Genomic DNA, 25,334 nt, shown 5'->3' on the forward strand with positions numbered 1-25,334 from the left:
GAGTAGCTGGGACTACAGGCACCCGCCACCTCGCCCGGCTAGTTTTTTGTATTTTTTAGTAGAGACGGGGTTTCACCGTGTTAGCCAGGATGGTCTCGATCTCCTGACCTCGTGATCCGCCCGTCTCGGCCTCCCAAAGTGCTGGGATTATAGGCTTGAGCCACCGCGCCCTGTGAGACTGGGTAATTTATAAGGCGAAGAGGTTTAATTGACTCAGTTCCACATGGCTGGGGAGGCCTCAAGAAACTTACAATCATGGCAGAAGGGGAAGAGGCACATCTTACATGGCAGCAGGAGAGACCATGCAAGCAAGAGCAGGGAAAACTGCCTTATAAATCCATCAGACCTTGTGAGAACCCACTATCACGAGAACAGCATGGGGGGAACCACCCCCATGATCCAATCACTTCTCCTCTGGGGATTACAATCCGAGATGAGATTCGGGTGGGGGCACAGAGCCTAACCATATCGCCACCTCCCTTTTGAAGACCTAGACCCCTATTAGTCCTGAGGTGTCTTTCCTATGACTTCTGCCCTCCCACATAGGAACTTGAAATCAAGGGTTTATTTCCCAACCCCGGACCCAAGCATTTCACCTCCCACCCCAGGATCCAGCTGCCCCAGCCCCATCCCATTTTGAAACCCTAGATCTCAGACGCCCTCATCTTCTCCCCCAGTTTGCCTCAGACCCAAGGTGTGACACAGTTTACCGTAAATACCTGTACGTCTTGGCCACTCGGGAGCAGCAGGAAGTGGTGGGTACCACCAGCAGCCGGGCCTCCGACTGTGTTGAGGTCTATCTGCAGTCTAGTGGGCAGCGGGTCTTCAAGATGACATTCCACCACTCCATGACCTTCAAGCAGATCGTGCTGGTTGGTCAGGAGACCCAGCGGGCTCTACTGCTCCTCACAGGTGTGGCCCAAAACAGTGGCTTTTGCAAACTGTTCCCTGCAGATTCCTCAGGCCCTGCTGCAGAGGACGGGGAGGGAGGCCCCTCAGACTGGTTTCCATATGCCACCTTACCCTAGTCTCCATCTAAATAGCTCTGCCTTTCTCTGTCTCCTAGTCTAGGATTCTGCTTAATATTTTACATGAATAAAAGGCCCTGTCCCGGTGCGGTGGCTCACACCTGTAACCCCAGCACTCTGGGAGGCCGAGGTGAGCAGATCACCTGAGGTCTGGAGTTCGAGACCAGCCTGACCAACGTGGCGAAACCCCATCTCTACTAAAAAATACAAAAATTAGGTCGGGCGTGGCGGCTCACACCTGTAATCCCAGTTGTTGGGAGTCTGAGGCGGGTGGATCACGAGGTCAAGAGATCGAGACCAACCTGGTAAAACCCTGACTCTAAAAAAAAATACAAAATTAGCCAGGCATGGTGGCGCACGCCTGTAGTCTCAGCTACTCCAGAGGCTGAGGCAGGAGAATCCGTTGAACCCGGGAGGCGGAGGTTGCAGTGAGCCGAGATCACGCCACTGCACTCCAGCCTGGTGACAGAGCAAGACTCCGTCTCAAAAAAAAAAAAAAAAAAAAAAAAGCCGGGCGTGGTAGCGTGCACCTGTAGTCCCAGCTACTTGGGAGCCTGAGGCAGAAGAATCACTTGAACCCAGGAGGTGGAGGTTTCAGTGAGCCAAGATTGTGGCACTGCACTCCAGCCTGGGTGACAGAGCGAGACTCTGTCTCCGAAAAAAACAAAAAAAAAAACAAAAAAAACAAAAAGGCCCTGCTGCCAAAAAACAGTTTGCAAACCACTATTAGTGAACACCTAATTTTAAAAAGTCTGATCTTGGCAGGGCGTGGTGGCTCACGCCTGTAATCCCAGCACTTTGGGAGGCCAAGATGGGCAGATCACTTGAGGTCAAGAGATTGAGACCATCTGGCCAACATGGTGAAACCCCGTCCCTACTAAAAATACAAAAATTAGCTAATTAGCCAGGCATGGTGGCACATGCCTGTAGTCCTAGCTACTCGGGAGGCTGAGGCAGAAGAATCACTTGAACCAGGAGGCGGAGGTTTCAGTTAGCCGAAATCGCACCATTGCACTCCAGCCTGACAACATTGCGAGACTCTGTCTCAGAAAAAAAAAAAAATCAGATCTCCCCAGCTTCCATGCCAAGCACCTCACTATACTCCAAACTGCTCCCTACTTTCCCAGTGTCCTTTATACTTAACCACATCCCCAGGCCTGAAACCCTCTAGGCTTTTTCTTAATTTTTTTTTTCTTTTTTGGAGCAGGGTAGGAGATGGGGGTCTTGCTATGTTGCCCAGGCTGGTCTCGAACTCCCGGCCTCAAGTGATCCTCCTGCCCTGGCCTCCCAAAGTGCTGGGATTACAGGTGTGAGCCACCACACTTGATCACCTCTACACTTCTGAATGCCAGGCAGGGCCTTCAATCCCCAGACCTCTCACTCAAATCGGATTCTAACAAATCTGCTAGATTTTTCTCTCCGCTCATCTCTCATGCTGAATACTTCCCTGATTTATGGTGGGAACTGGAGTCTGGGGGACTTGGGGTCACTCTTCCCTTATTTCTTTCTCACCCTTTTTCTTCCAGCCCCACTCTAGGGCAGTAAATGTGTCACCCATAGAGCCTAGGAAGTCTCTTGGGATGTTTATGTGGCTATTGGAGAATCCCCTCCCCAACTAATTGCTTCCCCTGCCCCCAGAGGAAGGAAAGATCTACTCTTTGGTAGTGAATGAGACCCAGCTGGACCAGCCACGCTCCTACACGGTTCAGCTGGCCCTGAGGAAGGTGTCCCACTACCTGCCTCACCTGCACGTGGCCTGCATGACTTCCAATCAGAACAGCACCCTCTACGTCACGGGTATGGACCACCTCCCCCTAACCCAAGCCCCCAGCCTTGGTTAGACCCTCCAAACACTGACAGCCCTCGTCCTTACTCTAGCTGGATGGTCAACCCCTGAGGGCATCCTAGTGAAAAGATGTGTTTAGGGCTGGCATGGTGTCTCTTGCCTGTAATCTCATCACTTTGGGAAGGCAGGTGGATCACCTGGGGTCAGGAGTTCAAGACCAGCCTGGCCAACATGGCAAAAACCCATCTCTACTAAAAATACAAAAATGAGCTGGGTGTGGTGGTGGGCGCCTGTAATCCCAGCTACGCCAGAGGCTGAGGCAGGAGAATCACTTGAACTAGGAGGTAGAGGTTGCAGTGACCTGAGATCGTGCCACTTCGCTCCAGCGTGGGCGACCGAGCGAGGCTCAGTCTCAAAAGATGTGTTTTCAGTTCCCAGGCATCATAGTTGATGCATTCCTAGTGGGTTTGAGACTCCTTGGATCTTGTAGCTTTCATCCCAGGTGGGGCCTTATCCCTAGGAAATGGGTGCCCAAAGCTGCTGAGCTGAGGGCTCCTGACCCCCCAGACCAGGGGGGAGTGTATTTTGAGGTGCATACCCCAGGGGTGTATCGCGATCTCTTTGGGACTCTTCAAGCCTTTGACCCCCTGGACCAGCAGATGCCGCTGGCTCTCTCACTGCCTGCCAAGGTAAGCTCCTGGAGGGATGGGGCCAACCAGAGGGGTGGGGCTGTAGGGATTGAAAGGTCTGAAGTATTATGGGAATCAAATGATTGATCCAGAGGGGCAGGGGATCCCCAGGGAGAGGTATGCCAAAAGAGATCAGCTGAGGCCTGGGTGCGGAGGGAGGCTGAGGAGGGAGGATTGCTTGCGCTCAGGAGCTCTAGACCAGCCTGGGCAACATAGTGAGACCCCATCTCTAAAATATATGTGTGTATATATATATTATATATTATATGTTATATATAGAAAGAGATCAGCTGGGGATGGCAGGTTAGGGGCTGGGAGACTCTGGAACTCAGAGTTCCTCTGGAGGGAATGGAATGCCTATCCCCTTTCTGTCTTGCATGCTAGATCCTATTCTGTGCTCTTGGCTACAATCACCTTGGCCTGGTGGATGAATTTGGCCGAATCTTTATGCAAGGAAATAACAGATACGGGCAGCTAGGAACAGGGGACAAAATGGACCGAGGGGAACCCACACAGGTAAGACTGTGTCCCAGCAACTCTCATCCCAACCCCTTTCCTCCAATTCCCTAACCCCCAGATATGTCCACTTCTCCTGCTTCCATAGAATCCAGATTCTGCTCCTCTGGGAAGTTAAGCCAATCAACATGTAATGCCAGTGGTACTGCCCCAGGTCTTCCCCAGGGTTGGCACTATGAGGTCCATTCTGTGCAGTGCACACTGTAAATGCAGTAGGAATTTAGTGAAGGGGTAGAGTGGGTGACCTGGGCAGGCTAGAGTAACTTCTAGAAGAGGTAAGATGTGAGCAGGGGCCAGGTGCAGAGGCTCACCCCTGTAATCCCAACACTTTGGGAGGCCAAGGTGGGCGGATCACTTGAGGTCAAGAGATCGAGACCAGCCTGGGCAATATGGTGAAACCCCGTCTCTACCAAAAATATAAAAAATTAGCTGGCTGTGGTGGCACATGCCTGCAATCCCAGCTACTCAGGAGGTTGAGGCAGGAGAATCTCTTGAACCCAGGAAGCTGAAGTTGCAGTGAGCTGAGATCATGCCACTGAAGTCTAGCTTGGGCAACACAGCGAGACTCCATCTAAAAAAAAAAAAGATGTGAGCAGGGCCTCGTGGGTTACATAAGACTTAGGTAGGGATAGAGAAGGCATTTTGTGTGATAAGGAGGGGGATAGGCACGAAACTTGCACACACCTGGGACAGTGACAAGACGGGTCTTACTAAAGCACAGAAGGCATCTTGGGAATCACTGAGGTATGAGGTGGTACAGGTGGGCACAAGCCTAGAGAGGTGTAGATCTGGGGAAGAGTCACTGCAGGTTCTGGAATGGGAGAAGGCAACCCCCAGGAGGTGACTGAGAACATGTCAGGAGCCTTGTGCAGGGGAGGCCAAGGCAGGGAACCCACCAGGAGGCTGCTGAGTGATGGCAGCACTTGAGACAAGGGCCTGGTGCTGCAGCGAGAATGGGAAGGAATGGATACAGGAGCTCTCTAATTTGGGAAGAAAATGAATAGGGCCTCAAAACTGATTAGATGTAGAAGAGAGGGGTATAAGACAGAGGTGGCTCTGAAAGAAAGATGATATCTCACACCTGTAATCCCATGAGATCAGCCTGGACAACATGGAGAAACCCTGTCTCTAGAAAAAATACAAAAATTAGCCAGATGTGGTGGCGGGCGCCTGTAGTCCCAGCTACTCAGGAGTCTGAGGCACGAGAACTGCTTTAGCCTGGGAGGCGGAGGTTGCAGTGAGCCGAGATCCTGCCACTGCATTCCAGCCTGGGTGACAGAGAGAGACTCTGTCTCGAAACAAAACAAAACAAAACAAAACAAAAACCACACTCAATTGGAAACGTCTAGCTGGTAATTAGATACTACCTGGGAACATGGTTGAATGGACAGAAGTAGAGACTGAAAAGCAACTCTGAGAAATAGGCCCCATGGTAGGCAGGGGACGAAGAAGAGGTGCCTCTAAAACAGGCCATGCACCCCTCTAACACTGTCCCAGAAGCCACATGAGAAGGAAGTTCCAAATGAGGTGGGTGGCAGGGTTAATTGACGGTGTGACAATGTAAGATACATTTGCTACTGACATGGAAAAGATAGTCATGCCATATTTTTAGGTGAAAAAAAACTTTTATGAAATGGTTTATATAGTACCATTTATTTTTATTTTTATTTTATTTTCAAGATGGTGTCTTACTGTGTCTCCCAGGCTGGAGTGCAATGGCGCGATCTCGGCTCACTGCAACCTCTGCCTCCCAGGTTCAAGTGATTCTCCTGCCTCAGTCTGCCAAGTAGATGGGATTACAGGGTCCACCACTATGGCCGGCTAATTTTTGTATTTTTAGTAGAGGCGGAGTTTTACCATGTTGGCCAGGCTGGTCTCGAACTCCTGACCTCAGGTGATCTGCACACCTTGGCCTCCCAAAGTGCTGGGATTACTGGCGTAAGCCACCACACCCGGCCTCTTTTATTTTTACTATTACTTTTTTGAGACAGAGTCTTGCTGCTTCCCAAGCTGGAGTGCAGTGGCACAATTGTAGCTCGCTGCAGCTTCCAACTCCAGGGCTCAAGAGATCCTCCTGCCTCAACCTCCCAAGCAGCTAGGACTATAGGAATGTGCCACTATGCCCAGATAATTTTTTTTTTGAGACAGGGTCTTTCTCTGTTGCCCAGGCTTATACTGAACTCATGGCTTTAAGCAATCCTCCCACCTCAGACTCCTAAAGTGCTGGGATTACAGCTGTGACCCACCACACCTTGGCTCATCCCATTTTTTGTTTAAAAATACACAACTTGCCCATCATGGTGGTGGCATCTGTAATCCCAGCTACTCAGGAGGCTGAGACAGGAGGATTGCTTGAGGCCAGGAGTTAGAGGCTGCAGTGAAGTGTGATCATCACTGCACTCCAGCCTGGGTGACACTGAGACCCTATCTCTAAAAAATGAAAAATATACAACTTATGTGTATTTGTTTGTTTAGCCAACAGTGAAGAATATCTAGCAAGATATTAATAGTAGATAGTGGAATTTCCAAAGATTTTAAAATTAATTTTTGCTTGCCAATGTTTCATAATTTTTCTAGAATGACCATAAATTACTTGTCAGTGTCTTCAGAATTAAAGTGCTAACAGGCTCAGGGGAAGGAGGGAGTAGAAGAGGCCCTGGGATTTAGCCGCTGAGAGGGCAAGTGCCTCTAGAAAGAGCATGTCAGTAATGTAGTAAAGAAAAAAGCCAGATCCCAGGGAGGTGCTGGCAAGACTGGCTGTGGGAAGGAACAGTAATGTGGTCAACCTCAGATTGGTCATGTAACCAACCCTGCTGCTTAAGAGAGAGAGGCAGGAAGCAGCAGGAAGCAAGTAGAAGCATTTGTTTTCAAAAACAGGGTGGCCATTTTGGAAAAGAATTATGTGATAAGTTGAAAATGCTAGGCTGAGCACAGTGGCTCACACCTGTAATCCTAGCACTTTGGGAGGCCAAGGCAGGTGGATTTCCTGAGCCCAGGAGTTCGAGACCAGCCTGGGCAACACGGTGAAACCCCGTCTCTACTAAAATACAAAAGAAATTAGCCGGGCGTGGTGGCGTGCACCCATAGTCCCAGCTACTCGGGAGGCTGAGGCAAGAGAATTGCTTGAAGTGGAGAGACAGAGGCTGCAGTGAACTGAGATCATGCCACTGCACTCCAGCTTGGGCAACAGAGCAAGACTCTGTCTCCACACACACACACAAAAAAAAAAAAAAAAGTGGTAGAGGCTGAAGTGGGAGGCCAGGAGTTCAAGATCACCATGGGCAATATAGTGAGACACTATCTCTATAGACAATTTAAAAATTTAAAATTTCAAAATTATAGGCACATGCCGGGTGTGGTGGCACATGCCTGTAGTCCCAGCTACTCAGGAGGCTGAGGCAGAAGGATGGCTTGAGCCCAGGAGTTCAAGGCTGCAGTGAGCTATGATTGCACCACTGCACTTCAGCCTGGTCAACAGAATGAGACCCCATCTCTAAAAACAGAAAATAGAAAATAAAAATACTAGAGTGGAGGCCAGGCGCAGTGGTTCATGCCTGTAATCCTGGCACTTTGGGAGGCCAAGGCAGGCAGATCACCTGAGGTCAGAAGTTCGAGACCAGCCTGGTCAACATGGCATAAACCCCGTCTCTACTAAAAATACAAAAATTAGATGGGCGTAGTGGCAGGGACCGGTAGTCCTGGCTACTTGGGAGGCTGAGGTGGAAGAATCGCTTGAACCCAGGAGGCAGAGGTTGCAGTGAGCCTAGATCATACTACCGCACTCCAGCCTAAGCAACAGAGTCAGACTCTGTCTCAAAAAAAAAAGAAAAGAAAAGAAAGAAGGAAGAAGGAAGGAAGGGAGGGAGGGAGGGAGGAAAAAGAAAGGAAGAAAGAAAGAAAGAAAGGAAGAAAGAAAAAGAGAAAGGAAGGAAGGAAGGAGAAAGAAAGGGAAAGAAAGGAAGGAAGGAAGGAAGAAAGAAAAGACAATAGTAGAGCAGGAAGGGAAGGATAGTGGAAGGAAAGTCCTTCCTCAGGGTGGTGTTGGAGGCTAACCTGAAGTTGCACAAGGAGCAAGTCTCCCCGAGGCTGGCAGGCAAGATGAGAGGCTGGACTGGCACAGATGGGTGGGCTGAAAATGAGAGGTACACCACAGTAGGCCCTGGGCTCAGGCAAGGAGCTCATTTTCTGGGGGGCATAGATGAGGTACCAAGAGAAGTGCAAGACTCTGTGACCAGTTAGAGTATAGGGGCTGCAGGGGTCAGCAGGGCAGACCTGGGGCGTGGGACAGTGCTGGCTCCCGTTTCCTCCTCCCCAGTTCACATTCTGCCCTGAGCCTTCCAGTCAACCTTTTCCTACCCCAGCCCCCCAGTCCCTTGGTGCTCCCCACTCAGGGCCCCTGGCCGTGTGTCCCCAGGTTCGTTACCTGCAGCGGCCCATCACCCTGTGGTGTGGCCTCAACCACTCTCTGGTGCTGAGCCAGAGCTCAGAGTTCAGCAAGGAGCTGCTGGGCTGCGGCTGTGGGGCTGGGGGCCGCCTCCCAGGCTGGCCCAAGGGGAGTGCCTCCTTCGTCAAGCTCCAAGTCAAGGTCAGAGCGGGGTCAGGGGAGCGGGCACCCAGGGAAGACAAGAGTCATAAGCCAGGAAGCCCACAAGGCTGTAGCTGGGGCTCCTGCAGGGACCCCGGGGGTCCTATTTCCCTAGCATCACCCCACCTCCCTCCTCTGCCTCACACCACACTCTCTGCTCTCTCCCTTAGCAGACTGTGCTGGCCTTGCCCAACCTCTCACACCCCTGGGACTTAGCAGGCTCAGGGCTGGTGTGAGAGGGAAGAATGCAATAGGCGGATTAGCCCGGGCTCCCTGGGAACCCCTGCAAGGAAAGTACCACTCAGCCATGCCCCTTTCTCTCCTCCTCCAAGGTCCCTCTGTGTGCCTGCGCCCTCTGTGCCACCAGGGAGTGCCTATACATCCTGTCCAGCCACGACATCGAGCAGCACACCCCCTATCGTGACCTGCCGGCCAGCAGGGTGGTGGGGACTCCCGAGCCCAGCCTGGGGACTGGAGCACCCCAGGACCCCGGGGGGATGGCCCAGGCCTGCGAGGAGTACCTCAGCCAGATCCACAGTTGCCACACGTTGCAGGACCGCATGGAGAAGATGAAGGAGATCGTAGGGTGGATGCCCCTGATGGCTGCACAGAAGGACTTCTTCTGGGAGGCCCTGGACATGCTGCAGAAGGCTGAGGGAGGCGGGGGTGCTGTAGGGCCCCCAGCCCCTGAGACCTAATCCCCCTCATGCTAGCCTAGTCCCTGGAGGGAGTCTGGCCCCAGGCCAGGGACTAAGGAGCAACCACCACTGTGTGCATGCATGTGGGAAGGGGTTGCTAGGGGGTGGGGACTGCTAACCAGGGTAAGGCAGGAAACTGTTTTGTAAAATGTTCAGGGGGCTGCCCAGGAGGGGCCCCCAACCTGACTATCATGGACAAGAGATTTGATGGATAGAATAAAAGGCTGCAGTGAGGCCTGGTGTGGAGGCCTGGTGGAAGGCTGGCAGGGACGGGCAGGGATGGGGGTCTGTTGCCCGGCATGGTGGGTGCGGGAGGGCAGGAGCCCAGGCAGGGGCAGGCAACAGAAGCAGCTCCAGGTCTCAGGTGCAGTGGAGCTGATGCTGCCTGAACTCTTCACATTGCTGTCCACTCCTCGCTCCCAAGAGCCCACCCGGTTGTTTGGACTGGGAAGTCCTGGCCCTACTTTCTGGAACAACTCTAGCACAGATGCTCTTGGCTACCCCCCTGGGGTCCCCTGTCCATTAGACTTGTCCCATCCTGAGGCAGCCAATTCCTCTTGAACCCCAAAAGCTTCCCACCCATCTCGATTCAGCCTGAAGCCAGCCCCCTCCTCTCTTCCTTCTGTTTACCTCCCAGGTTTGGGCTCTATTTTCTACTCCTTCCACCTCTTGCTCAGTAACAAGGACACTCCTTTCATCTACATCCCATGCCTCCCGCCTTGCTTCCTGTACCTTCAAGTAGTTGGAAGAGGTCATGGGTGAGAATTCCTTCTCCTTGGCCTAGTCTGGCCCAGGCCTGGAGAGAAGGCAATAGAGATTTGAAGTGGAGGCCAGGCGTGGTGGCTACGCCTATAATCCCATCAGCTTGGGAGGCCAAGGCAGGTGGATCACCTGAGGCTAGGAGTTGGAGACCAGCCTGGACAGCATGCTGAAACCCTGTCTCTACTAAAAATACAAAAATTAGCCAGGTGTGGAGGTATGCGCCTGTAGTCCCAGCTACTTGGGAGGCTGAGGCACAAAAATTGCTTGAACTTGGGAGGCGAAGGTTGCAGTGAGCCGAGATCGCGCCACTGCACTCCAGCCTGGGTCACAGAATGAGACTCTGTCTCAAAAAAAAAAAAAAAAAAGAACTGGAAAATGAGCTGGCAGGGGTGGTCAGGCAGGGAGTAAGCAATGAGGGCTCCTAAGCTGAGGAAGCAGGGGCTGGGGGAGGATGGGGGCTAGTGAGTCCTCAGAAGGTCCCGGAGATACTCCCTCAGTGGACAGAGTGGGGTTCCCAATGACGTTACTTAAGGCCTGGGAGACGGCCTCTGCCCCTCACTGCTCCTCCTCCTTCTTAGGTCAACATTTATGTGTCCTAGACCTAGAGAGGTCCCAGGACACACCACTGTCCCGCCTTCCCCACCGCCCGCCCCACTGGCCAGTCCCCACGCCCACACACCCGAGGCTGCCCCATCTGGCGCTGATTATCCTGCTGCTGCCGCCACCGCTGCTGCTGCTCTGCAAAATTCAGCTGCTGCCTCTGTCTTGAGGACCTCTGCCTCTTTACCCGGGGCCATGCTGCCTGCAGCCACAGCCTCCCTCCTGGGGCCCCTCCTCACTGCCTGGGCCCTGCTGCCTTTTGCCCAGGGCCAGACCCCCAACTACACCAGGTAGGTCTCTTGGCATCTTCCAGACAGCTCCAGTGAACTTCAGACCCCTGATTCCTGGGGCGTTATGCCTGGGGATATTTTGGGTTCCCTTGCTGACACACCACTCCCCAGATTTCCCACCGCCTCACCCTTCTGTGGCCCCCCAAATCCTCCCCATCTGCTGTAAGACCTTGATCTCCTGCAGGCCACCACTGCTCCCATTCCCCCACCACGTTCGTCCTCTGGTCTCTTAAGTCTCCCCACCCACCCATATCCTTGGCCCCCCCATAGAACCCAAGAGAGAGCCAAGCTCCTGAACTTGCCTGGTAGCTGGATTCCAGGAAGGAATTCGAGAGGGATTTAGAGGGAGGAGGGGCCAGCGAATGGAGACTTGAGAGTCAGATTCTAAAGCAGTTTGGAACAGGGGCAGGGCTAAGGTGAGGAGCTCGGGGAGCCTGGCCTCCAGGTTCAATCAGAGGGCCATCACCACTGCAGCTCCCTCCATCTCTCCACCCCCTCCCCCCCACCGCCTCGTGGCTGTGTCCACATCTGGAAGTAGTTAGGCGGCTCCTGTCCCTGGACTGCCAGGCAGAGTGAGGGGGGAGTCAGGAAGGGAGGCCGAGGAGGATTCCGGGAATTCCTGTTGGGGTGGGGGTGGGGACTCTGGGGGTTGGAGGGATGGTCGAGTTGCCAGGCCCACTTTTCCCTTATCTTTGTGGGAGTCTGGGACACCCCAGCCCTGTCCTGGCTGGTGGAAGCTGCCCCAGGTCTCTCAAGGCCTTTGCATTTCATCCCCCAGCTTCCCTTCTTGGCGTTTCATCCTCATCACCTCATCCCCATCTTGCCAGTGCTCCCCCGTCCCACCCGTCCCTGCTCTTTCCTGACCCCTTTTCTGTTCTCCAGACCCGTGTTCCTGTGCGGAGGGGATGTGAAGGGGGAATCAGGTTACGTGGCAAGTGAGGGGTTCCCCAACCTCTACCCCCCTAATAAGGAGTGCATCTGGACCATAACGGTGAGAAGCCCCTCTGGGCACTACCCCTTGTCAAAGTCTCAGAGGCAAAGGCCTGACTGCCAAGGGACCGCCCCCAGGCCCCCACCCCCAGTCCCCCGCACCACCTTCTCAACCTGGGGCAGCTCCGAGTGTCTTCCCTGTCACTAAAGGCATCATTCCCACCGTAACAAGCACCCTCTTAACCCTTCCCGCAAATCCTCATTCTCCAGTCCCCGGCCCTCCCTCCTCTTCCAAAGCCTCAGGTCTTGGCCCCTGCACAGGCCACCAGCAGAGCTGCAGAGACCAGGCCCTCTGCCCTACACTCGCATGGGGGCCTCTTCCCGTTCGGTCCGTTTCTGCAAGAAACGCTTGGGGCAAGGGAGTTGCCCTCTGGCTGGGTTGTGTGGGGCCTGACTCTGTGGGTCCCCGCCTCTGTCCCCGCTATCAGGTCCCCGAGGGTCAGACTGTGTCCCTCTCATTCCGAGTCTTCGACCTGGAGCTGCACCCCGCCTGCCGCTACGATGCTCTGGAGGTCTTCGCTGGGTCTGGGACTTCTGGCCAGCGGCTTGGACGCTTTTGCGGGACCTTCCGGCCTGCGCCCCTAGTTGCCCCCGGCAACCAGGTGACCCTGAGGATGACGGCGGATGAGGGCACAGGAGGACGAGGCTTCCTGCTCTGGTACAGCGGGCGGGCCACCTCGGGCACTGGTGAGAACTCCCTCACCTCCGCTTTCCCCCCCTCTAGGCCCCGCCCCGGGCGCAGTCCCGCCCCCAGCCCTAACCTCTGCCCCGCCCACCCCGCGCCCCAGCGCCCAGGGCGCCTTACCTCCCTGACCAATTTTCCTCACTAACCGCCCCTTCAGTCCCTCCTCCCCGTCTTCTCTCCCCTCCTCCCGCACCCACCCATCCCCTCTTCCAGGGCCCCCCCCAGGCGCGAGGCGGAAATGGGTCACCGACCCGCGGGTGGAATGGGCGGCCTGGGGTTACTGGGACGGTGAGTAACTGCCCGCCCCCGTCCGCAATCGGGCTCCCTCCGACGGGCGCGAGGGGGCACCCTAGGGCTGGGGGGACTAGGTTCCTCCGACCCGGGGGGGCCCCCTACACTCAGCCCTGGGCTCCCGATTGCGGTCCCATCACCCCCTCCTGGCGGCAGAAGTCTCCCTTGCAATGTTTCAGGCGGGGACCTCCCTAAAGGGGGCCTCGGGGGCTGTGCCCCAAGTCGAGGACACCCTCTCCAGCCTGAAAGGGGACTCTGCTGCAGGGCCGGGGAGATGGGATCTCCTAGGGGAAGAGGCGCGGTGCGGCCGCGGGTCGGGGAGGGGCCAGAAGGGGGCGTCCAGCCAGTTCCTCCTCCCGCTTCCACCGCCCGCCAGTGCGCCCTGCGGCCCCAGACTTCCCCGAGCTGCGCTCCTCCCGGCCCCTCTTTGCTAACCTGCCCCCGTCTTACCTCCCCTCTTCTCGTCCCCTCATCCTGAGCCCCAGACATCCGAGCTGCCTGCCGGGGCTCCCAGCCTAGAGCTCTCCTCGAGCTGACCGAGGGTCTCCACTGCCCCCCACCCCCGCTCCTCTCTCCCCTCCCCAGAGCACCAATTTTGCGGGGGGCGGCTGGAGAAGGCCCAGGGAACCCTGACCACGCCCAACTGGCCCGAGTCCGATTACCCCCCGGGCATCAGCTGTTCCTGGCACATCATCGCACCTCCGGATCAGGTACCGACCCTCCTCCCCGGGCTGCCCTAGGGGACCCAGGCGGCGCCCTCCAGCTTGCAGCCAGCAAATATTTATTGAACATCTGCTGTGTCCCGAGCACTGCGCTTGCGCTGGTGGGCCCCCAAAACAGCCCCAACCCCTGCATGCACGCAAAAGAAAATGTAAAAATTGCAACTGAGACAAGTCTCAGGAGAGTGAGGTACCAGGGTCCTGGTATAACACGCGGGTCTGTCACTTGTGAGTGCGCCAGGACTTGACCTTGCCAACGACGACGACCGACGCCGCTGCAGGGTCCCATGGGTGTGTGTGGTCCTGCGTGCTGTGGTGTGAACGCCTTCAGGAGGGGGCCCAGGGGACGCGGGAGGTGGGAGTAGAGGCTGCAGAAGGCATCCAGTAGATGAGGTGCAGGCGCCGAGGGGTGTCCCACCGCGCAGCCCCCGCCTCCACCCGCCACCAGGTCATCGCGCTGACCTTCGAGAAATTTGACCTGGAGCCGGACACCTACTGCCGCTACGACTCGGTCAGCGTGTTCAACGGAGCCGTGAGCGACGACTCCCGGAGGCTGGGAAAGTTCTGCGGCGACGCAGTCCCGGGGTGAGGGGCGGGACCTGGGCGAGTCCCGGTGAGAGAGTGGGGGGACCCCGGGCAAGCGGCTGTTTGGAGGGGCGGGGTTCAACTACAGGGACGGGATCTGAACCCCAGGGCTCCAAACCAGCGAGGGGGCAGGTTCCAGGCCAGGCAAAAAGATTTGGCCCTGGGTCTGGAGTCTGGGGATAGAGAGGCGAGTGGGGCTCTGCGAAGTCCGGACAAAGTTAAAAGGCCACCGGACCCGGCGTAGTGGCTCATGCCTGTAATCATAGCACTTTGGGAGGCCGAAGCTGGAGGATCACCTGAGCTTAGGAGTTTGAGACCAGCCTGGGCAACATGGCGCAACCCTGTCTGTACTAAAAATACAAAATAATTAGCTGGGCATGGTGGCGTGCCTGTAGTCCCAGCAACTTGGGGGGCTGGAGCAGGAGGATTACTTGAACCCAGAAAGTCAAGGCTGCAGTGAGCCCAGATGGAGCCACTGCACTCAAGCCTGGGAGACAAAGTGAGACCCTGTCTCAAACAAACAAACGAACAGAAAAGGTCACGGGGGGACCGGGCGCGGTGGCTCATGCCTGTAATCCCTGCACTTTGGGAGGCCGAGGTGGGCGGATCACGACGTCAGGAGATCGAGACCATCCTGGCTAACACGGTGAAACCCCGTCTCTACTAAAAATACAAAAAAATTAGCCGGGCATGGTGGCAGGCGCCTGTAGTCCCAGCTACTCGGGAGGCTTGAGACAGGAGAATGGCGTGAACCCGGGAGGCGGAGCTTGCAGTGAGCCGAGATGGCGCCACTGCACTCCAGCCTGGGCGGCAGAGTGAGGCTCCCTCTCAAAAAAAAAAAAAAAAAAGAAAGTCACGGGGCTGAGACGAGTGTGGTGCACACCCGCCCTGACACTTCCCTCAATGCTCGGTGGCCACCCGCAGCTCCATCTCCTCTGAAGGGAATGAACTCCTCGTCCAGTTCGTCTCAGATCTCAGCGTCACCGCTGATGGCTTCTCGGCCTCCTACAAGACCCTGCGGCGGGGCACTGCCAAAGAAGGGCAAGGGCCCAGCCCCAAACCGGGAACTGAGCCCAAAGTCAAGCCGCCCCCCAAGTCCCAACCTCGGGAGAAAACAGAGGAAACTCCCTCAGCCCCCAGTGAGTCTGGGATGGGGGAGGAAGGGGAAACAGACTGAAGGGAGCCATTTCAAAAAGTTCTGACCTGCACTGTGGCTCACACCTGTAATCCCAGCATTTTGGGAGGCCCAGGCAGCAGGATCGCTTAAGCCTAGGAGTTCAACATAGCAAGACCCTGTCTTTTCAAAAATAAAAAATTAGGCTGGGCTGGTGGCTCATGCCTGTAATCCCAGCGCTTTGGGAGGCCAAGGCGGGCAGATCACCTGAGGTCAGGAGTTCAAGACCACCCCGGCTAACATGGCGAAACCCCATCTCTACTAAAAATACAAAAATTAGCCAGGTGTGGTGGTGCACACCTGTAATCCCAGCTACCCGGGAGGCTGAGACAGGAGAATCACTTGACCTGGGAGGTGGAGATTGTAATGAGCCGAGATTGTGCCACTGCACTCCAGCTTGGGTTACAGAGTGAGATTCTGTCTCAAAAAAAAAAAAAAAAAAAATTAGCCAGGCATGTGGTCATAGCTACTTGGGAGGCTCAAGTGGGAGGATCACTTGAGCTGGGAAGGTCGAGGCTTCAGTGAGCCTGACTGTGCTGCTGCACTCCAGCCTGGGCAACAGAGCAAGACTCCATCTTAAACAAAAAAGTTCTTCCTTGGCTACATTCACTCATTGATTCATCTGATAGTCACTGGTCCCTCCTTCCTGCCAATGACCCTTACTGAGTGCTGGGACCGGAAGCTGGACAGAGCTCTGAACAGTTCAAGTCAATGGGGCTGTTATGGGGACAATGCACCCTCCTACCTGCTGAGCAGGTCACCCTCCACCCTCCTCCCTCCTAGATGCACCCGCTGTCACCTGCCCAAAGCAGTGCCGCCGGACAGGCACCTTGCAGAGCAACTTCTGTGCCAGCAGCCTGGGTAAGAACACCCCTAACCCCATTCCAGCTCCTCGAACCACCTCCCGCTTCTGGTTCCAGTACTGCCGTCTGGAACCTCCCATCTCCTCATCTCTCACTCCCATTCTCCCACAGTGGTGACTGCAACGGTGAAGTCCATGGTTCGGGAGCCAGGGGAGGGCCTCGCTGTCACTGTCAGTCTTATTGGTGCTTATAAAACTGGAGGACTGGACCTGCCTTCTCCACCCACTGGCACCTCCCTAAAGTTTTACGTGCCTTGCAAGCAGTGCCCCCCCTTGAAGAAAGGTAACAGATATGTGGAGAAATGGTGATGGGGTGAGCTAAGCCACACTGAAATGATCAAGGTGTGGAATCTTGAGACCTGCTGACAGGTCTCAAGAATAAGAGATCTCAACCCCTCCCTCCCTCCTTCTTCCAGGAGTCAGTTATCTGCTGATGGGCCAGGTGGAAGAGAACAGAGGCCCCATCCTTCCTCCAGAGAGCTTTGTGGTTCTCCATCGGCCCAACCAGGACCAGATCCTCACCAACCTAAGCAAGAGGAAGTGCCCCTCCCAACCTGTGCGGGCTGCTGAGTCCCAGGACTGAGACCCAGGCCAGCCCCGGCCCCTAGCCCTCAGGCCTTCTTTCTTATCCAAATAAATGTTTCTTAACTGAGGAAGGGGTCAGATCTCCATGTTTATGGTATTGGGGTCCAGCTTGAGGATTTCTTTTCATTCATTCATTCATTCAACACATATTTACTATACAGAATAATCTTTTAAGAATGTGACCAGGTGTGGTGGCTCACAGCTGTAATCCCAGCACTATGGGAGGCTGAGTCAGGAGGATTGCTGAAGCCAAGAGTTTAAGACCAGCCTGGGCGACATGGCAAAACCCCTCTCCACAAAAAAAATACAAAAATTAGCCAGGCATGGTGGTGGACACCTGTAGTCCCAGCTACTCAAGTTGAAGTGGAAGGACCACTTGATCCGGGGAGGTAAGACTGCAGTGAGCTGTGACTATGCCACTCTACTCCATCTGGAGGAACACAGTGAGACCCTGTCTCAAAAAAAAAAAAAAAAAAAAAAGAATGTAAGTCACAGGCCAGGTGCAGTGGCTGATGCCTGTAATCCCAGCACTTTGAGAGGCTGAGGTGGGAGGATCACTTGAGGTCAGAAGTTTCAGATCAGCCTGGGCAACATGGCCAGATTCTGTCTTTACAAAAAATAATTAGCTGGGCGTGATGGTACTCATCTGTGGTCCCAGCTACTCAGGAGGCTGATGTGGGAGGCGTACTTGAGCCCAGAACTCTGAGGCTGCAGTGAGCTATGATCACACCACTGTACTCCAGGCAACAGAGTAAGACTCCGTCTCTAAAAAGGTAAAAAGAAAATATGTCACGTCTTGGTCGGGCGCGGCGACTCACGCCTGTAGTCCCAGTACTTTGAAAGGCCGAGGCAGGCAGATCACTTGAGCTCAGGAGTTTGAGACCAGCCTGGCCAACATGGTGAAAGCCCGTCTCTACTAAAAATACAAAAAAATTAGCTGGGCATGGTTGCTGGCACCTGTTACTCAGGAGACTGAGGCAAAAGAATTGCTTGAATTCAAGAGGTGGAGACTGCAGTGAGCTGAGATCATGCCATTGCACTCCAACCTGGGCAACATAGTGAGACTCCGTCTCAAAAAATAATATAAAAAAGGAAAGAATATATGTCATTTTTTTTTTTTTTTTGGAGACAGAGTTTCGCTCTTGTTGCCCAGGCTGGAGTGCAATGGTACAATCTCAGCTCACTGCAAACTCTGCCTCCTAGGTTCAAGTGATTCGCCTGCCTCAGCCTCCCAAGTAGCTGGAATTACAGGGGTGCACCACCATGCCTGGCTAATTTTGTATTTTTAGTAGAGACGGGGCTTCTCCACGTTGGTAAACTCCCAATCTCGAACTCCCAATCTCAGGTGATTCACCCAACCTTGGCCTCCCAAAGTGCTGGAATTGCAGGCATGAACCACCATGCCCGGCCGATGTGTCACATCTTGTCCCTCCTTTACTCAAAACTTTCCCGTAGTTTCCCAAGTCTTACCAAGGGTTCAAGGTCCTATATCATCAGCATTCTCTCTCCTGCCTCACAGCTTCATGTCTACTGTCTCCTGTGTATCATCTGTTCCAGTCACATTGGCAACTTCACAGTTTGTTGCCCCCCCCTTTTTTTTTTTGAGATGGAGTCTCGCTCTGTCGCCCAGGCTGGAGTGCAGTGGCGCTATCTTGGCTCACTGCAACCTCCACCTCCCGAATTCAAGCGATTCTCCTGCCTCAGCCTCCTGAGTAGCTAGGACTACAGGCACGTGCCACCACGCCCAGCAAATTTTGTATTTTTAGTAGAGATGGTGTTTTACTATGTTGGTCAGGCTGATCTCGAATTCCTGACCTCGTGATCCGCCTGCCTTGGCCTCCCAAAGTGCTGGAATTACAGGCATGAGCCACCATGCCCGGCCTTGTTGCCCATTTCTAGTACACTTCTGTTTTAGGCCCTTGCTATTTCCTCTATCCAGAATTCTCTGCCATAGATATATCTCATGGCTCACTTCCTAGATCCAGTCAGATCTCTGCTCAAAGGTCATCCTAGTCACTCATTCATTTGTTCATTCCAAATAGCAGGCACTGTCATAAGTGCTAAAGATACAACAGAAAACTAAACAAAGTCCCTGCTCTTGTGGAAAGGGAAGAACATTCTACTGGAGGAGAAACAATAAAATAGGAGGTTATGTATCGCTGTAAGTGCTCTTAAAAAAAAAAACAAATGAAATTAGCCAGGTTGAAATTAGCCAGGTGTGGAGGCGCGCACCTGTAGTCCCAGCTACTCAGAAGGCTGAGTCGGGAGGATCGGTTGAGCCCAACCAAGCAGATGGAGACTGCAGGGAGCTATGATTGCACCACTGCCCTCCAGCCTGGGTGACAGAGCAAGACTGTCTCAAAAAAAAAAAAAAAAAAAGAAAGAAAGAAAATGTAAAAGAGAACACGGGAATTCTACATAACATGTTCAGAGGAGACTTTCCAGTAAGATCAATTTTGTCTTTGCTCCAGTGCTAACTGGTTGCCCCGAGAGACCCAGATTCTTCACCTTATCCAGGCTGTAAAAGGAGGTGAAGATTCGATGCAATTAAAGTGGAAGGTTTAGCAAATCCTTTTTTAAAACATATAATTACTCGAACAACATGGGTTTGAAATTAGCAAATCTTAATTCCCCGTGCAAATGTGAGTGATTTCCCACGTCCCTTACAGGAAGGTGAGAAACAGGAGGTGAGACTCAGGCTGGAGTCCCAGATGGGAGGAGCCTCCAACCAGTCCCATAGAAAACAGACTTTGGGCCTGGGGGAGGGACAGTGGCTCTCATGCACTTTGGGAAGCTTAAGTGGGAGGATCGCTTGGGCCCAGGAGTTCGAGACCTGCCTGCACAACATAGCGAGATCGTCTCTACAAAAAATTACAAAAATTAGCCGGGTGTGGTGGTGCGCACCTGTAATCCCACCTACTCGGAGGCGGGGGCAGGAGAATCCCTTGAACCCAGGAGTTGGAGGCTGCAGTGAGCAATGATCGCACCACTACACTCAAGCCTGGGCGACAGAGTGAAACTCTTGTCTCTAAAAAAGCAAAAAAGAGGCCGGGCACGGTGGCTCACGCCTGTAATCGCAGCACTTTGGGAGTCTGAAGCGAGTGGATCGCCTGAGGTCAGGAGTTCGAGACCAGCCTGACCAACATGGTGAAACCCCGTCTCTACTAAAAATACAAAGAATTACCCGGGCGCGGTGGCGCATGCCTATAATCGCAGCTACTCTGGAGGCTGAGACAGAAGAATCGCTTGAATCCTGGAGGCGATGGTTGCAGTGAGCCGAGATTGCACTCTAGCCTGGGCGACAGCGCGAGACTTCGTCTAAAAAAAAAAAAAAGCAAAAAAGAAAACAGGCTTGGTTCCTGCAGAGGCTTCTAAGGGAGCCTGGAATTGAAGAGGAAAAAGGCTTCCCGGTGGGAGATTGACTTGGACCGCCTCAAGAATACGGAGGAAGAGACAAAGCCCAACTCGAAACCCCGCCCCCGGTTCTCTGAGTTACTTCAGGGCCAGTAAAACTGTTACGTCACCGGAATCTAGCCAATCGCAGACGACAGAAGGAGGGCGTTCTGTTTGGTCTTTCAGCACACCAATCGGCGTACAGTTACGGCAGAAACAAAGACGTCCTGGCCAATGACAGAGGCCGTACGGCGGAAGTATACAAAAGGACTCTCGGGAATATGGCATCATTAGTCTGACCACAAGCTGTCAGGTGCTTTGACCACAAGGCGGGCATCCTAGCGCGAGCGGCCGTTTTGAGGCAGAAGCCCGACGGGGCCCGTGTCCGAGCTTAGGGAGGGGCCGGAGACGCAAACACAGGTCTCCCAGGAAGCAGGAGGCGTCACAGGTAGCTCCACGGGCGGCCGCTGCAGCGAGCGGAGTCTGGCCAGAGAGAGGAGGCGGGCGTCCGGGAACGCCCGGAAGGGGCGAGGCCAGCGGCGGGGCGGGGCTTATGGAGATCGCGAGCTGGGCCTGAGGAGAAGACCGAGTTGGGAGCTGCGAGGGGCCGGGTTTAGCGGGGTGGGCGTGGCCGTCGAGGTGGGGCTTGGCGGGTCCGAAGGAACCTGGGGCAGAGCTAGAAGAGGGAAGGTCTTGGGAGCCCTGGGCCTCGGTCTGCGGGAGTCCCATCTAGAGGGATTCCGAGGCGGCGGCGGCGTCAGTCCAGGCCCAGCCCCGGGAGCTCATCTTGTCCCCTTTCGCCCCTCACGCCCCCCAGCTCTCGACTCTAGGCCCTGTCCCCTGAGCTCTGCCCTCGGATGTCCGACCGCCCAGAGCCTGCATGCGCCGTGGGGCGCCCCAGGACCAGGAGCTGGTGGGTCCGGGGCCCCCTGGGCGGGGGTCCCGGGGCGCCCCTCCTCCCTTGGGACCCGTTGTCCCGGTTCTGGTCTTTCCCCCGGATCTAGTATTCAGGGCGGACCAGCGGAGCGGACCCCGACAGCTGCTGACCCTCTATAACCCCACAGGAACTGCGCTTCGATTCCGAGGTAAAGGGATGGGCGCCTCGTGCAAGGGATCTGGGGGCTGGTGGCCGGACATTGGGGGGCTGTGTTGGCTGGAGGAGTCAGATGGGTGGGGTTGGACGTCCAGCTTTGGTGGACTGGGAAAGTCATGTCCAGTCTCCGGGGCAGAAGGCAGAGGGGACTCAAATGACCCACATGGCAGGGCTTGTCTGTGTGTGTCTCCGTCCCCCAGTCCTGTGCACAGCACCTGCCAAATACACGGTGTTTGACGCAGAGGGATATGTGAAGCCTCAGTCTTGCATTGACATGTGAGTGAGCTGGGAGGGTGGGGAGGCTTATGGAAGCCAGAGGTCGCTGCCACCTGTTGTCTGAGGTCTGAGGCCTTGCCCTCTTTAACCTGTTTGCCCTACCCTCTGTCTGTGCCCCTAAAGGAGAGACTTCTGGGGGGGAGGCTCAGATTTCCTAGGATTACTGCCTCTCACTCATTTCACCCCAATGGGCTTCTCTCCTACCTTGGGACCAGTGTGATTCGCCATGTGGCACCCATTCCCAGCCACTATGATGTCCAGGACCGCTTCCGCATTGAGCTGTCTGAGGAAGGAGCTGAGGGCCGAGTGGTGGGACGCAAGGACATTACCTCTGTTCTGAGAGCCCCAGCCTACCCCCTTGAGCTTCAGGGACAGCCGGATCCAGCGCCTCACCCAGGGCCTCCTGCTGGGACACCACCACCCACGGCCAGACACTTCCAGGAACGTGAGTTGGGAGACGGGGATCTTGAGTTCTGTAGGAGGCAGGAACTAGCTAGCACCTCTCTAGCGATGAGATAAACTGGATTTGAAGAATAAGTCTCCTGGTTCAGTCTTTTGTCTTTTGGTGGAAACATTCCTCCGAGTTGAGATCTTATATCAGGTGAGGGGGAAAAAGACTTACAGCTTCCCCGGTTTCTGACTTCTAGTTAGAGGAAAAAGTTCTTCCTTGACTGTAACCGCAGTACTTCCTATCGTGTGGTAGCTCAGTTCAGTTCAATAAGAAACCTGTATTGAGCAATTAACCTTGTACCAACTTGTGTACTGGGTTTGAGATCAAGAGAGGTCCCTGCCTGTCAGGTCCACAGAAGAGAGAAAATGAATGCTAAGGGACTAGAGGAGAGAGTTTCTTGTGGTGGTGGGGGCAGAGGCTCTAGGAAGGAGAGGACACTTGCAGTGTACCCTTGGAGGGCAGTAAAAAGTAGATACAGGACATGGTGGCTCACGCCTATAATCCCACTGCTTTCGGAGGCTGAGATGGGCTGATGACCTGAGGCCAGCAGTTTGAGACCAGCCTGGCCAACATGGTGGAACCCCGTCTCTACTAAAAACACACAAAAAATTAGCTGGGCATGGTGGCTCGCACCTGTAATCCCAGCTACTCAGGAGGCTGAGGCAGGAGAATCACTTGAACCTAGGAGGCAGAGGCTGCAGTGAGTCAGGATTGTATGGCTGCACTCCAGCCTGGGTGCAACAGAGCGAGACTCCGTCTCAAAAAAAAAAAAAAAAAAAAAATGTAGATACAGGGTGTGGTGGCTCACACCTATTATCCCAGTGCTTTGGGAGGCTGAGGTGGTGGGAAGATTGCTTGAGGCCAGGAGTTCAAGATCAGCTTGGGCAACATAGCAAGACCCTCTACAAGCAACTGAAAAATTAGCCAGGCATGGTAGCATGAACCCATAGTCCCAGTTACTCAGGAGGCTGAGGCAGGAGGATCACTTGAAGCCAAGAGTTCCAGACCAGCCTGGGCAATGTAATGAGACTCCATCTCTACAAAGAATAAAAGATAATTAAAAAAAAAAAAAATAGATACATCTTCCTTGTTCAGGCTTTTCCCTGGAGGACCTGGGCTGGGCAGGAGTGGGGACTGCAGCATCTGATGAATCTTGTTTCTCAGACCCCCGCCAGCAACTGGCCACCAGCTCCTTCCTCCTCTTCTTGCTGACGGGGATTGTCTCCGTGGCCTTCCTGCTGCTCCCACTCCAGGACGAACTCAGCAGCCAGCTGCCTCAAGTCCTGCACGTCTCCCTGGGACAAAAGTTGGTGGCCGCCTACGTCTTGGGTGAGGACAGTAGTGGCTGGGGACCCAGGAAAAAGGGAGAAGGGACGGGAGGAGCGCTAACAGAGTCCCAGGGCTGCCCATGAGACCCTGTTCTTTCTTTGTCCCCCCTCCAGGCCTCCTCACCATGGTGTTCCTCCGGACCTGAGCTCCCTGCTCAACCCCCCGCCCACCCCACCTCCCCCTCCCTGGGCAGGGTCTTAAGGCAGCCACTGTGATGCTCATACCTTGCCTTTCCTCCTACCCTCTTCTCTTTCCTGCCTACTCCCCCCTCCTCCCTCACAAAAAACACCCAGGGATTTGTACTCGTTTTCCAAGCTGAATAAAATACATTTTTAAAATGAAAATCAGAAATGTAGGGTACTTGCCCCTGTCTTCCTACTGCTTTTTTGGTACTCAGACATCCTCTAGTTCCTCCCACCCCTATTCCCAGGGGACCTGGGCACTTGGGACAGTGATGAGGCCCAGCGAGGATTTAGAAGACTTGGGTCACTCCTGGTGCTTGCGTCGAAAAACTGTGTCCATGAGCAAATCATTTAATTTCTCTGAGCTGCAGATTCTACCTACAAAATGAGGGCATTGGGCAAGTTGATTCTCAAGATCCTCTTCAGCCCTGGAATAGGATCCTGTCCCTAAGCCAATGTACCTAACCTAAAAAGAAGTGAATGAAAATACCACCTAATCCTGCCTGCCACGGAACTCCTGTCTCACCATCTGGAGGGAACAAAGCCTCTCGCCAGGGTTACCTGGGTGTTTACAACCCCTAGAATCCTCTTCTGCCTTTTGGACCCTGTATCTGTTTTCCTTTGTCTGTCCTTTAAGACTTCAGCTCCCTTGGCCGGGCGCAGTGGCTTAAGCCTGTAATCCCAGCACTTTGCAGGGCCGAGGCGGGTGGATCACTTGAGGCCAGGAGTTCGAGACCAGCCTAGCCAACATGGTGAAATCTTGTCTCTAAAAATACAAAAATTAGCCGGACATGGTGGTGCGCGCCTGTAATCCCAGCTACTCAGGAGGCTGAGGTAAGAGAATCGTTTGAATCTGAGAGGTGATGGCTGCAGTGAGCTGAGATTGTGCCATTGCAGTCCAGTCTGGGCAACAGAGCAAGATTCCATCTAAGAAAAAGAAGACTTCAACTCACATGGATGAGAAACACCAAAGTCCCTACCAATATGGGGGAAATAATATTGCCTGACATAACCTCACCTTAACCAGGCAAAAAAAACAAAACAAAAACAAAAACAAAACAAAAACAAAAACCCAAAAAACTAGGGTACAGGAAAAGAATAAGATTTACAAAAGGCAAGCTTCCAGCTCACCTGCCTTCCTTCAGGTGCAGGGTGAGGAGGAACAGAGGAAGAGGGAGAGTGACCAGGCTCAGTGGCTCACATCTGTAATCCCAGTGCTTTGAGAGGCCAAGGGGGGAGGATTGCCTGAGCCCAGGAGTTCAAGACCAGCCTGGACAACATAGCAAGACCCTGTTTCTACAAAAAAAAAAAAAGGAGGGAGAACCAGTGACTCTGGGCAGATGGTTGACTGGGAACAAAGATCGGCAAGATAATATTATTAAGACCCAGGCTGTCAGAGCACTGGAAGGTGATCAGTTGTTCCAGCTTTAGTTTAGGGGCATTGGGACCTGCTCCACTACCCTGGGAGTCTTCTCCCTCTCACACCCAGAGCTGGCTGCAGTGGGGTATGGCCTTGATACTGCATGGAGAATGGGTGTGCCATTTGTGTCCAGGAATCTGGGGACAGCTCTTGCCATAGCCCAGGAACCCTCTTTGCTAAATTACATGTGTATGGAAGATATCCATGCACACCAGCCTGGATGCGCCCAGGTCCCCAAAACGCATTTGGGGTACCACATAGGTTAATGGTCTTGTTACTGGTGTGGTCAAGAAGGCTTTCTGAGGGGCTGGGGGCAGGGGCTCCCGCCTGTAATCCCAGTGCTTT

General features: G+C 54.1%; 3 protein-coding genes and 1 long non-coding RNA gene across 6 annotated transcripts in view; 3 read left to right on the forward strand and 1 right to left on the reverse strand.

Annotated features, from left to right (window-relative positions):
• Positions 1-9,536, forward strand: part of FBXO24 (F-box protein 24) — a 21,185-nt gene extending 11,649 nt beyond the window's left edge. The window contains exons 5-10 of the mRNA XM_026456641.1: positions 678-912; positions 2,667-2,825; positions 3,382-3,503; positions 3,888-4,019; positions 8,434-8,604; positions 8,937-9,536. Of these exons, the coding sequence (XP_026312426.1) occupies positions 678-912; positions 2,667-2,825; positions 3,382-3,503; positions 3,888-4,019; positions 8,434-8,604; positions 8,937-9,302 (1,185 nt within the window). The 3' untranslated portion in view covers positions 9,303-9,536. The remainder of the gene's footprint in view (positions 1-677; positions 913-2,666; positions 2,826-3,381; positions 3,504-3,887; positions 4,020-8,433; positions 8,605-8,936) is intronic.
• LOC113225214 lies at positions 4,539-9,294 on the reverse strand. Its single transcript, XR_003309879.2, has 4 exons — positions 9,126-9,294; positions 8,443-8,592; positions 8,073-8,148; positions 4,539-4,590 (listed from the first exon to the last, which is right to left on the reverse strand). It is a non-coding gene; the product is annotated as an uncharacterized LOC113225214 (long non-coding RNA).
• Positions 9,537-10,793: 1,257 nt separating the features above from the next.
• PCOLCE (procollagen C-endopeptidase enhancer) lies at positions 10,794-16,916 on the forward strand. Its single transcript, XM_023197206.2, has 9 exons — positions 10,794-10,954; positions 11,837-11,945; positions 12,373-12,631; positions 13,506-13,630; positions 14,088-14,224; positions 15,149-15,363; positions 16,182-16,259; positions 16,373-16,543; positions 16,677-16,916. The coding sequence occupies exons 1-9, from the start codon at positions 10,860-10,862 to the stop codon at positions 16,841-16,843; spliced, it is 1,356 nt and encodes a 451-aa protein (XP_023052974.1). The 5' UTR covers positions 10,794-10,859; the 3' UTR covers positions 16,844-16,916.
• A 3,578-nt stretch (positions 16,917-20,494) lies between these two features.
• Positions 20,495-23,734, forward strand: MOSPD3 (motile sperm domain containing 3). Of its 3 annotated transcripts, none has more exons than XM_023197245.3 (6): positions 20,495-20,686; positions 21,056-21,323; positions 21,502-21,607; positions 21,823-22,052; positions 23,223-23,387; positions 23,501-23,734. In XM_023197245.3, exons 2-6 carry the CDS (start codon positions 21,119-21,121, stop codon positions 23,530-23,532), a joined length of 738 nt encoding a protein of 245 aa, XP_023053013.1. In that variant the 5' UTR covers positions 20,495-20,686; positions 21,056-21,118; the 3' UTR covers positions 23,533-23,734. The 3 variants fall into 3 exon arrangements, with proteins under 3 accessions (XP_023053013.1, XP_023053015.1, XP_023053014.1); XM_023197246.3 differs by lacking the exon at positions 20,495-20,686 and adding an exon at positions 20,837-20,859; XM_023197247.1 differs by lacking the exon at positions 20,495-20,686 and having other exon boundaries at positions 20,768-21,323; positions 21,532-21,607.
• The last annotated feature ends 1,600 nt before the right edge of the window (positions 23,735-25,334 follow it).

This window comes from Piliocolobus tephrosceles, chromosome 8 (assembly GCF_002776525.5).
Source record: "Piliocolobus tephrosceles isolate RC106 chromosome 8, ASM277652v3, whole genome shotgun sequence".
Classification (NCBI taxonomy): Eukaryota; Metazoa; Chordata; class Mammalia; order Primates; family Cercopithecidae; genus Piliocolobus; species Piliocolobus tephrosceles.